Consider the following 12,967-nt stretch of genomic DNA (forward strand, 5'->3'; position numbering starts at 1 on the left):
TGAAGAGCTGTTGGAGAGGTAGCGATCAATAAAATATTGACTAAAATGCAAAAGAAAAATTACAGGAAGCCATGAAATTCTTACACTGTATGCAATCTTGCTACAGCCTAAGAAAGAAATGGATCTTCATATGATTTCCTAAACAGGATATGATTTAATGCGTTGCATTATTCTAATCCCTTAAGTAGTATCTGTAATAAAATTTTACCTTCCTCCTAGTTAGATTTTAAAGATACATTTGTTGTAATGCTGCCTGGGTATCTTTAAGTACATAGAGGATTGTTGTGGTCTGCTGTGTAAAACTGCTCACCCCACCATGTGGGTAAAACCTAAACTACACACTTACGTTGAAAAGACCTTCCAGCATTTAGCCTTTCAGCTATTCACAGTTAAATACAATGATATGTGGTAAACTTTGCACTTTTTTAATGCGTCCTTCATCTGCAGGAGTCTGGGAGTGCATTTCTCTAAAGTTCGATCTCTGACTTTGGATACATGGGAGCCAGAACTATTAAAGGTGAGTGAGGTAGAGTCTGAAAGCCCTATCTTAGCATATTCTCTTTGTGTGATTTCTTACGTGCTTGACAATCACTTTAGATGTGACATTAGCTTATTCATGTGGTTCCTGCCTTGTTTATTATCTAGCTGACTTATTTTTCTATGGTTGTTCACAGCTGATGTGTGAACTGGGGAACAGGGTGATAAACCAGATTTACGAGGCTCGACGAGAAGAGCTAGGAGCCAGAAAACCACAACCAGGAGACCCAAGGTACAAATACCATTAGAAATCATATTCATATCTCCAGACCAAGATAAATCAGTACCTGTGTTCTTGCTTAATTAATTTCCCACTGGATTTGTTCCCAGGTATTCTATGGTTTTTGTTCTTTTTCTGTCACTGTAAAAGACTAAGATGAATGAATAATTATGGCGTAGATATAATAATACATGAGAGTAAAGGTCTTACAATATTAATTATAGAAACCATTCTTTGGCTTAAGTGTGATGTTCAAAACACCCTGTCTGGTGCTAGTGTACATCTTCTCCATCAAACTTTAACAAAGGTTTACCAGTGGCCAGGAAAAAAAATCTGCATTTTATTCACACACAAAACTTTATATAACACAGCAGACATAGACATGTGGTTTTAACAGTTTTTTCTCTGATTCTGTTTTTTCTGCTCAGCCAGATTTTAAAAAAAGCTAACCATTAAAAGAGGCTGCAAATGAACTTCAGCTAGACACTTTAAATGAAAAATAAAATACTTCTTGTTCCTATCAGACATGAGGTAGAGGCATACATCAAAGCCAAGTATGTGGATCGGCGGTTTGTGCGCCGGCCATCAGATGAGGAACTTCGGAACAAAGTAATTTCTCTGAGCAAACAGGAGAAGAGGCTGAGCAGCAGCTCCGAGCACCTGCCCCCAAAACCACCTCCATCCACCCCAAGACTTCGACCTGGCTCAAACGCCTCTGGACAGACAGGTCAGTGCAGACAAAATGTATAAAACATACCTTTTGACCTGAGAATTGTGTTTTCTGAACCTCTACTTTAATCAGTGTATCTTATTTACTGTACACGATCAAACAGACAGTTAATTCAGAGGTGTTCATCCTGACTTGAACAGGGTATAGCAATGCAATGAAGAATTACAATCAAAGAGTGTCCTGGACTTTGCCTGAATGTCTTTAAAAACATGCAAGTCCAACAAGCATTGAAAATCAGTATTACTTGTAACTTGGTGGTGGGGGTGGGGAGCTTGATTATTGACAGGTAGTTTGTGCCTTTTCCCTAAATCCCCCAAAATATGATTGGCTTTTTGGATTTCACAATAGTATATAATATATTAATATAAAGGTGTAAGTTGGGTTCACAGTTGAAATACAAATTTACAAATTCTTCTTTAATTTCTTCAACCTAATAATAACTTCAACCAGTTTCTAAGCAAATAAAGCAAAGAAATTCAAAGTTTGAATGTGTCTGTTATAGCAGCCCAGAAACTGAACTTTTAGTGCTTGTTCAGCAGTCACAGTGCACTGCATCCAGTCAGCAAAGCCAGTTCATTTGTGATTGTGGCCACTTTTTCTTTTGTGAGCTGTATGTGATCTTTTTTTGCGATGCGCTGAAGAAGTGTCCACCCATCGGCATACTGTATGTTCCTTGTGAACAGCATATGTCTTAAGCCCTCTTTGCCTCCCATTGCTTCTCGTAGTCTGTCTCTTCCAGTGTCAACCGAGCTGATAGTCTAACTGTCTCTGCTTTCACCCTACTTTCCTCTTTCTACTTTCTTTCGATCTCTATTTCTCACACTCTCCATTCACTTTCCTCTCCTGGCTGTTCTGTGCTTCTGGACTAACCCCTGCTTTCACCACCTACCCCAAACCCCAAACCCCAACCCCACCTCCACCCTGCCACTCGATTTACACCCTTCGCCCTCCAATTTCCAAATCATCCCTTGCGTAGCTGTCGCCAGTGGCTTGGAGGCCCGCCGCGACTCTCTCTTCTGTCCTGACGAGCTTGACTCACTGTTCTCCTACTTTGACACCTCCTCCAAGCTCAGGAGCAGTAAGTACTGTATGCTTAGTGTTTCGCTTAGCTTCTCCACCTCCATCCTCCATTTGTGTTCACTGCTTTGGGGCTGTGGACTAACAACCCTTCATACACTCCTCTGTTCCTTCCTCATCCAGGCTCTCCTAATGAATCACGCCTTCATGTTTAGATATTTGCAGAACATATCACATTTTATTTTTCATGGGGGTATGGAATGTTTCTCACACATATGATTTTGTTCAGTGTCTGGTATTTGCATTTGTATCTGTCTCATCATATTTTTGGTATTTTAGGGACCTCTAATATAACGTGATGGTGGGGAACTGTCATCCACTTCTCTTTCTGTTGATTTCAGCGGGGGACTTGTGTGAACTTGGGAGTATAAAATATTAGGACCGCCTGCTGTTTCTCATATTCAGACTGAAAAAAGTAGCAGCCACATTAGAAGAAGAGCAAACTCATTTATCAAAAGGCTTGTAATGGACTGCACAAGTAATCATTGTAGTATTTTATGCAAAAAATACTACAATGGAAAACACCAAAGCAATCAGCAGGAATGTGTTCCTTTTATTTTATGCACTCAGTGAACGGCGTCTGTCTGTGGTTCAGAAAAGAAATGAATCTTTGTTTTACAGTAAGAAGTGCCGACAGTGGCATCCAGAACAGTGCTGATGGGAGCAGGGAGATGCTGGCCACCACCCCCTCCAATAACAGCTTGTCAGATGCAGGCAAGCCACATAAACCCACGCACACCTCTGTTATCACATAGACGTCTGCATCTATCTAAATCTGAAGCAACCACAGTGTTGGCCAAGTTTAAACAGCATCTAGCATGAACATCAGAGACAAAGCAATGCTGTTAGGCAAGAATGGTGTAACACTGAGAAGAGACGACCAAAACAAATGATGCCTGTGCACTGTAATGTAGTACAGTGTTGGAGACAATAAGTTGTTTCTTTTAGGTCTCAAAAACCTAATATAAGAATGTAATCATTTTTAAAGCATGGACTAGTTAGTCTGCAAGTGGCTTCAAAATTTATAAATAGATCAGTTATTTGCTTACACAGCCACTGTAATGGCAATATTGTTTTGCATATATTATGCATTGCTGTTTCTCAGATGTAAAATGGGAAGTCATCAGTATTTTCCAGTAATTTTCATTTCTTTCAATTTCTCAGATGCTGCAGAGCCTGCACCTATGCCTGCCACACTGCCTCCTCCGTCACCCTGTAAAGAGATGGTTTTCTATGAGCCCAAGGAGTACAGCTCAGGTCTGCAACTCTACTGGGCGTCATTTGCCCGCAGCCTGCCGGACATGGCAGAGGCACTGGCTCACGGAGCAGAGGTCAACTGGGTCAACACGGAGGACGACAAGAGGACGCCACTTATCATGGCGGTGCAGGGGGTAAGTATGGCTACAGATCACCCACTAATTGTTTTGCCATTTATTGTCTTGAGTGGGTGGTGTGAAAGATCAGTAAGGAAATTGAAAGGAATTAATTTTCATCCTAAATCATTTTTATTCAAAATCACAGAAAATATATTTAAATTAACCTTGCGCAGAAGTTTCAGTCAAATGATTTTCAGTGGACCATAACAAGAAGTGTTAGGATGAGGACACCGACTCTGATTAATGTACGCACAATAACCTGTCAGCATTGTCAAACACCTTATTTCTCAGTGTGCAGTGAACGGATGATTAAGAACCATTTAAATAGTGTGCACTTGTGTGAATGTTTAAAAAAGTGACATAACAATAATCAAAATGACATAACAATAATCTAAGGTGTCATATCAACTTTTAATTTCAGGGTTCACTAGTCACCTGCGAGTTCCTGCTTCAAAATGCAGCTAATGTGAACCAGCAGGATGCTCAGGGTCGAGGATCCCTCCACCACGCCACCATGCTGGGACACACAGGGTATATTCCCACGTCTACCATTTATACCACACTGATCTCAGAAAAGTGATAGAACATTTTAAAGAGTGTGATGCAACTCAGGAGTGTGGAACCTTTTCTCTCTTTCAGGCAAGTGTGTTTATTCTTAAAAAGAGGAGCAAATCAAAATGCTGCAGACATTGATGAGAAAACGCCTTTGACCATCGCAGTGGAAGCTGCCAACGCAGACATTGTCACACTGTGAGTGCTTAATAAACTGTTTAATATTATTTATGCTGGCAGTTGTCTGAGCTTGCATACTGTTAAACAGAACCACAGCACAAGTGTTCTCTTTTTGTGTCCATTGGGACACTCCCTTGGACACCTTGGAGTTTTGGTGCTTTCTTTAAGGGCACAGTGATCTTTTTGGCCACAAGGTGTCGCCACCTAATCAGAATATGGGTAGAACAAAATCAGAGCCCCTCACATAGCTATAACAGGCTTTCATTTGCTAGTCAGAACTGAGTATGTATATTTTTTACCATAAAGAAACGAACATCTAGGTTTGCCATGTCTGAGATGTAAGCTTTAGGTAATTAAAACTCCTGCCATGTCATATAAAGTTTGATCTATGACACGTTTTGCACTCTGCTTCTGTTAATCTGTGATTTCGTGTTTCTTCACTCGCTCCCCAGGTTACGATTAGCCAAGATGAACGAGGAGATGCGAGAGGCAGAGGGCCCCTACAGTCAGTCAGGTCAATATAACACCAACAGCCCCACGGAGATGCAGTACAGGAAATGCATGCAGGAGTTTATTAGCCTGCAGCTGGGCGAAACTGAATGACTGTCCACATTTAAAACACAGGAGCTACATACTGTGAAACTAGGCCTACCAGAAAAAATGTAAGGCCAAGATTTCAGAGTTGGGATCATCAGATTTGCACAGCAGATTAACAAGATGGATGGCAGTTCATTCTGAATGGTTTGACTATGAATTGGAGGCAACCATTTATTAAGAGACCTCCAGGCAAATACAACTAAAATGATTGATTAAGGTAAACTGAGCCTAACTCTGTTAGTTGTGCTCCTGTGTTCTGCTGTAACTCTGAGTGCAAACTTTATTTTAACCTCCAAGCTCCTGCCAGGTGCTAGGAAAGCTGCGCCTTGGTGTGGTACACTGTCAGGTGCTAGACTCTGTTAATGTGCCAGGGGTTAAAGCCACTTTTGATCACTTAAGAGTTTTGTTCCAAAGTGGAACATCCATTTTTTTCAATCAAGTGAATGTTACTGACTGTGAATTATTGACTGGCACAAAATTTGAAGAAAGCAGTCTGTACTTTCTCCCTTTAAGTGACATTACTACTGCTGGTTCCTTTTATTACAGAGGCATTTTAATGATTTATAGCAGTTAACAGAAAATTTGTTTTTGTGCTAAAATACTTTGAATTTTTTAATTAGGACTGTGTTCAGTCACAGTATCTTTGCAAAACATATATCTACCCAGTACCTGCCGCCAGCATCCAGTGACACTCAGACCTCAAAGTGACAGCAGTTTTCTATCTGGCAATAATTTTGACTTTTGAATGATTTTTTAAAAAAAATAATCTGACAGTTCAGAAAAAGATAAGTGACGAAGATAAACTCTAAAGCTTCATTTTTAAATTGATCCATCGGAACAAATGTATGCACATTCCTATTTATGGTTATGCAACTACTGTATCGTGTATGATTCTTATTTGAAGTCTTCAGGGCCTGTTTACTTATTTCAGATGTTGCTGTTCAAAACATGATGCATCTTGCTGTTTGTGAAATGCCTGGTCAGAACAAAAATCTATTTTAGAACAGTTTTCTTTTATAAAGACAAAGTAGGAGCCATGTAATAAGTATTCATACTGTACATATTGTAAATGACGTGCATATTTAACATTTCCTTATAGTCTGACAGATTGAACAGAGGTGAGAATGACGCTTGTTGCACAGAGGTGTGTTTCATGAAGGACTCTGTGTTCATATGTTTACTGTGCTTTTCCTCTTCTTTTTTATTTATTTATTTTTTTGGTTGTGATGTGTTTACTTCCAGGACAATATTGTGTCTTGGTTATTAGTAGAATAAGTGGGTTTGCTCATTGCCTGTAACCACGTGAAGTCCAGAACTGTAAGAGGAAAAGGCCTTTTAGTGCCATCGGACTGATCATCTGAAATATAGTAGATTCTTAATCAGATGTAGACAACTCATCTGAAGATGGTACATCATCAAGCAACAAGTGCAATAGTGTAGAAAAATATCCACATGTAACCATGTATAGCTTTGTATTACCTGCCAGTTCTATCTTATATTTATCTTCATCATTTCGGAGCTTTACACAAAAAAAAATGAAGTAGATATTTAGTTAAGAATGTGGCTGGAGATGAGTTTGAAGCTCGCGTGATTTTTTTTATTGATGGTGAATGAAGAATCAACGCGTGCCCCAGTTTTATCCCATATCCATGCAGCCTGAAATCCTTGAAGGGCACCAGAGCACTTTGATTGCAAAGTAATTTCTGCTGATTCACGTTGAGCGAGCAGTGACCCCGCTGCTTTCAGAACAGTAAGTGTAGTCTTCAGTCTGTGACCTGTCTGGGGATGCTGGATTACTGATTGTGCTGTGTTTGCTTTTCCAGGCACAGTTTTTTGTGTCATTGAGAGTAGATCCTGAAGGGTTTCTACTGAATTCCTAGATTTTAGGGTAGAGATTTGTGCATTTATGTGTGTTGATCACAGGAGGGATAACACTCAGGCTTGTCATCCATTTGTTCAGAAAGAATGAAGTATTGTAGACTGTGGGCTGCTGTAGGTAATTATTAGACTTTTTTTTAAGTGTGATGTCCTCTGTGGTCATTTGTCACTTTTTAAATAAGTCAGGAATGTTTTGGACCTAGGACAGGAATAACAAGAAATTCTTTGTTGTTCTATTTTTAAGTATGTGCAATGGTTTTTGATACAGAATGATACAGAAACGGTTGCTGGCTGTCGCTGCCCTAAAGCTCGACAGCAGACATGAGAGAAACAGGAGGAGGGCTGTCTTTAGCAGGAGGATCAGAGTAGAGTCTGAAGTATTTGCTTCCAGTCGCTGAATGATCCTCGTGTCATTTTGCTTTGTGAGAGGATTTGCCTTGTTGCCAGCGTCAGCTCACCGTCCTCTGATACCCAGGGGCCTCTTCATCAGCACCTCCAATCAGTTGATGAATGATGGGACTGATGAGGGATATTCAGGGGTAATGAATGTGAACTAGAACTAACCTCATCAATCCTCCTTTTTTTTTTTTTTTTTTTTTTTAAATTATAATTAAAATTACAGTTCCCTTGACTCAGATTTCGTACCTGATTGGGTGTGTAGAAGAAATGCAGAGCAGTAGTTCTCAGCCTTGGGTTTCCTCTTTCATTTACGAAATATTGGGGCTTTTTTTGTTTTTTGTTTTGTTTGTGTTTTTTTAAGATATGATTGTTATTCCTTAATAATTGTACTTTATATGATATTTGCTTTCCGGTAGTCATGTATAAGAGGAATTAAAACCAGCATAGGGATATTTAACACTTGAAACTCGAAGAAACTGAGAACTACGGGTCTGCTTATTTCTCTTCTTTATACCTCTCATTACCTGTACACTTGTACACTATGCTCTGTATTTGGCTTTACTTCTCACTCTCCTCCCCAGAGTTTGTGCCTTTCTTCTGTTCTCTTTTTTTCTTTGGGGTGCTGAGGCTAACACGCAACTGTATTTTGTACATAAACTCCTGCACTTTAAACACAATACAGTTGTTTACGAAAACAATTTTCTGTGGGCTCGTCTTTTCTTTCTGTGTCGATCTCCAGTTGCTACTGAAAAAGCTCTTTGGCTGTTTTTCTCCAACGTTTGCCTTTTGCTTCTTCTGCTCTTTCCCATCTTTTCTCTCCCCCTCTCCGTTGTTCTGTTTCATATTTTGAGCCACGCTGACACTCTGACAGGTATGGCTGACTTTTTCTTTTTCAGTCTCATTCTGATGACACTGCATGAGCTTTTCACACTGCAAATCTCTGATACTTTTCCTGCTCTACACCTGCATGATGTGTCATAAGGGATTCTCCAGTCCTATTTGGTTAAACTTGTCATCTCAGTTGTAACACAGTTCAGCTTTGACTATTTTTGGCATATTTTATTGCACTTAATGCAGCAGGGTAGTGAAAGTGAGTAGAGAGAGCAATTCAGACTCTGCTTGACAAGTGTCCACCTTGTTGAACTTCTCTTGTGCAAAACACTGTTTTCTCCTGAACGATAAGAATCCTTTTCGGCAGTCACATTTAGCTTGCCTTATTTTATTTTTTTTTAGCAACATTAAGGCATTGAAATCACAACATGCAGAAAAATGAAAACATATGTTTTGAAATTAATACAGTACATTTGTGGCAAAGTTCATATTTTCCAGTGACTGAGACTTTGTCTTCAGGTGTAATTGTCCATGTTAATGTGCATTATGTCACATATATAGGAGATAAAGAGTTAGGCTGTTTTTGCTGTTATTGTTAGAATGTGTTATATCATGCAGCCCTATATGTTTTCTTAGTGGTTCCTAAATGTTTAAAATTAATTAATAATATCCACTTGCGACCCGTCACATATATCATCTCTCCCTGTCATTCATGCAGGAGATGAAACCTACCAGGACATTTTCCAGGACTTCACCCTCATGGCCTCCAACGATCCGGACAAGCTGAACCGCTACCAGCATTACGACCCTCAGAGACCCTGACACTGCATCTGTCAAACACCATCTGTCAACTACAGCACAGAAAGACCCTGTCTACTCAGCCTGAGGGGAGACCATGTCTTCACCTGGAAAAACACTGGTAATTTTCATTCAGAAACATCTGCATTAAAGCTGGTCAGTGCTACCACAGATGGACACGTCACCATATCTAACATGGCCCGAAGGTCCCTTTCTTCAGATTAATTTGACTTGATGCTGCGATTACAGCCCTGGAAGAAAAGAAAAAAAAAAATATATATATAAGCGCTTCACTCAAGTGAAGGGGAACTTCTGTGAACGGAAAACCGCACTTTTTAACTTTTTTTTTTTTTTTTTAAACTGTGCTTTTCAGTAGGACCGATTAAAATAAGTAAATGGTACAGTGTTAGAGCCTTTCAAAAGGATTTAAAAAGTAAGAAATGATAATTGAACTCAGTCTGAATGTAGAGCTGCCAACAAGGCTATTAGTTACTTTGACCGAGTTTCGTCCTTTATGTCCAACTTCCTGACAAAAGATAATTTCTTTTTTTTTTTTTTTTTAATACATAAAAAAGAAGTGTGCTGCATCAGATGTAAATTGAGGTAAGTGCATGACAGACTGTTATACTCCGTTTCAACTGTTAAGTGCTTCCTCTTTTCAATAGGATTCTCTTTAAGAGCTTAGGGATTTTTTGTGGTATTAAATTTTTACTTTATTTTTCTCTTATTAGTGTATACGTGGTATTATGCTTTTACTTATTTGCACAAATCCTTTTGTCTTAAACCACCACTGATATTTACCAGTTTTGATGGTAAGACTGTGACGTGTCAATGTACAGTGATTATAGAGGTAAACATGTTATTGATGCATCTGTAATGTTAAATAATTGTGGATCATTTTCTTCTGAATGATTTTAATTTTCCATGTTGAGGTGCAGATTCAGTCTCATGCTGATATGAGATTGGAATGAGTAAAATGGGGAGTTAAGAACTATGCAACAGTCTGAACCCGAATAGAATGCATGCATTTTATTACCTTTGAGCTTAAAAACACATAAATAAATAAGATGCTAATCATTTTTGCTTGACTTTTCCTGAAAAGAACAAATATGGTATAAATTGTAGAGAGCAATTTCCCTGCTACATGTTAAACCCGCATGATCATTTATTATTGAAAATTTAAGGTTATAATCTGTAAGGTTTCGGTCCTGATTTAATCGTACAGCAAACACTTTGATGGACCACAGAAGACAAACTAATGTTTTTGTTAACAGACACTGATCGAACACCATCTGAGTTCATCATTATGTAATAAATTGCACAGTTCTTTCTGGGGAACGTCCCTAGAAATTACTTAGAAGCAAGTTATGGACCTATTAAGTATATATAGCTCTATTAGGTATATATAGCCATACCAAAATGCTATACATAGTTGTATTTTGTCTAAATAAAATGACACAGACTTTGGCAGGTATGTAATAAAGGTCTCAGTTGTAAAGCGACTGGGATTTCATAAGTTGAATTGATGAAGAAACATTTTCACTGTTTGACCTGGTTTATACACTATCAGGAGTTTAATTCCGTGCTCTTTCTCTTATAAAACTCTCAAATCTTCACTTCTTTTCGGCATAAACAGTGTAGCTATATAGATATGATCGGAGGAAGGTTTTGGCCAATGCAGCATGGGATACAATTCTTGTACATTTTGTACAGATGCTTTTAAAATCTCCAATTAGTGGTACTTGAATCATCACATAAGCTTTTGTATAGGCTGTTCTTTTGTATCCTTTTAGTCCATTTTATATCACCTGTCTCTATACTAAAATACATGTACTGTATATTCTACCTGTAATATGTAAGTACTTCAATACATATGGACTGTGGATTTCTCAATGTTGAATTTCTTATTTATTTAGTTATTTCACTTTGTCTCAAAGTTTTATTTCATACTGTTTGCCTCATTTGACAAGTCACTACAGTAATGTGCTAAAAAAATCTTATTTATATCAGCATTTGACATTTTAACTGGATTTTGTTTGAAGGAAGATGTCATTTTCTCGCGTGTCACCTCACGAGTTGCTCGTGAGAAAATAAGAGTAATTTGAGGGATTTATTTTGAAATACTTATTAAAATTATATGTAATTGTACTTACAGCTTAGGTTGTGTAAGGACCTTAAAAATTATATTAAAAACCAACAGTGTTAATGCACAGTGTTGTGTGCAAACAAAAAGACAAAAAGGCTTCTACTTCCAGAGAGAAGCAATAAGCTATTACGCATTAAATCTATTAACAGTGCTCAACAGTGCTATATTTTGCCTTTTATAAAGATGGTAATTTTCCAATTTGAGGTAGAGGTTACAATCTGATGAAAAGACTCTAAATATACATAACCATGTTTTTAGGATGCTAAGGCTCAGATGTTTCCACTTATCTGTATTTTTCAAAATTTTTATCATGTTCAAACACTGGACTTCAGTTTCAACTGTTTTTCATAAAAAATGTGTTACTGTCTCTAAAAGCAAAATGTACTGAACCAAGGAGTATTTTTGTTAAAATCTAAAACAAATGCAAAACAAAACTTCAATGGAGGTGTCCCACAAGCAGATAGTTTGAGTTGTTATATGTAATGGCAAGACAGTTTATAAATTACGGCAAAAAGAAAAAAAAAATTTAAACCCTCGGGGGCAGGGGTAGGGTTTGGAGGGTAAGGTTTTATTGTTAGTTTTTAACACCACATTACATGCTGACTGGTAACTTTACTCAAATGTACAATATCAGTTAATCACTGCTATGACAGGGAAGTACTGAACTGTCATTTCAGGTATTCTAAGACAGAGCTGTGTGTGAATTCACTGTGTATGGGCAAATTTGACTGTACAACTCAGTGCCATTGCAGCAGATCCTTAAATTGATGGTGGGTGACAACTATATGTGTGGGAAAATCCATTAAAAAACACAGTCCTGAGTGCAAAACAGCCACTAAATGATGTTTCTCTGCTTTTCAAATTAGTAGACTGTTTAAAAACACATCTGTGTGTTTGTGTGCCACGTCACGTCATAACCAGTGCACAAGTTGCTAGACCTACACTGCCCACCAATTGGTGGTGCCCACAGGTCTCACCTTTCATAAACTGACAGCTTGGAGAGAAACGGAGCAGGAACCATTTTCCCTGTCTCCAGTTTGTTCCTTGATAAAACAGTCTGTAAGTTCTGACAAAAGTCAAAAATTGTGCCCCTCATCTTGATCTTTAAACTGCAGGTTCACAGCTTAATGGAGGCCTTCATGTACTTGACATTACTCTACATTACTTGACTGCATTACCCATAACAACCCAGTATTCAGTTAGAGTAATATAAATCTACGCTTCAATTCTGCTGCTTATTAGATTATAGATTATGTGATTGGAGGTTAAGTTTGCTATTTGGTTGATAGCACAGAGAGGGAGAGAGGAGGACAGTGATGGAGACAAGGTGAGAGGGCAGGGTTTAGTCACCAGATAGACATTCACTTTTGGTTTAGGTTATCCATATGATGAACCCATGATAAATCAGAAGAAGCCTTTTAGCTTTTCTATTTACTCACAGACAGTTATGTGTTAGTGGTGCATAGTACAGAACAGCACTCATTTTAAATGCTATGATTCTTTGAAGAGCGAAACAGATGGATGGATTCATCCATTTGTGGAAAAGGGTTGAAGGGTTAAAGAGAAGCCAGGCTCACAAGTACCTATGATATAATGTCTGCACATACCCATTGACACACACACACACACACACACAATTTTCGCAA

The 12,967-nt window shown here is 38.4% G+C and overlaps 1 protein-coding gene across 2 annotated transcripts in view; it reads left to right on the forward strand.

Annotated features, from left to right (window-relative positions):
- LOC113139643 (arf-GAP with coiled-coil, ANK repeat and PH domain-containing protein 2) overlaps window positions 1-11,068 on the forward strand; it is a 45,489-nt gene extending 34,421 nt beyond the window's left edge. For both annotated transcript variants that reach the window (XM_026322970.2, XM_026322971.1), the window contains 9 exons: window positions 448-517; window positions 675-769; window positions 1,282-1,484; window positions 3,186-3,278; window positions 3,729-3,955; window positions 4,362-4,471; window positions 4,580-4,690; window positions 5,125-5,186; window positions 9,096-11,068. In XM_026322970.2, the coding sequence (XP_026178755.1) occupies window positions 448-517; window positions 675-769; window positions 1,282-1,484; window positions 3,186-3,278; window positions 3,729-3,955; window positions 4,362-4,471; window positions 4,580-4,690; window positions 5,125-5,186; window positions 9,096-9,199 (1,075 nt within the window). In that variant the 3' untranslated portion in view covers window positions 9,200-11,068. The remainder of the gene's footprint in view (window positions 1-447; window positions 518-674; window positions 770-1,281; window positions 1,485-3,185; window positions 3,279-3,728; window positions 3,956-4,361; window positions 4,472-4,579; window positions 4,691-5,124; window positions 5,187-9,095) is intronic.
- The last annotated feature ends 1,899 nt before the right edge of the window (window positions 11,069-12,967 follow it).

This window comes from Mastacembelus armatus, chromosome 4 (assembly GCF_900324485.2).
Source record: "Mastacembelus armatus chromosome 4, fMasArm1.2, whole genome shotgun sequence".
In the NCBI taxonomy this organism is placed as follows: Eukaryota; Metazoa; Chordata; class Actinopteri; order Synbranchiformes; family Mastacembelidae; genus Mastacembelus; species Mastacembelus armatus.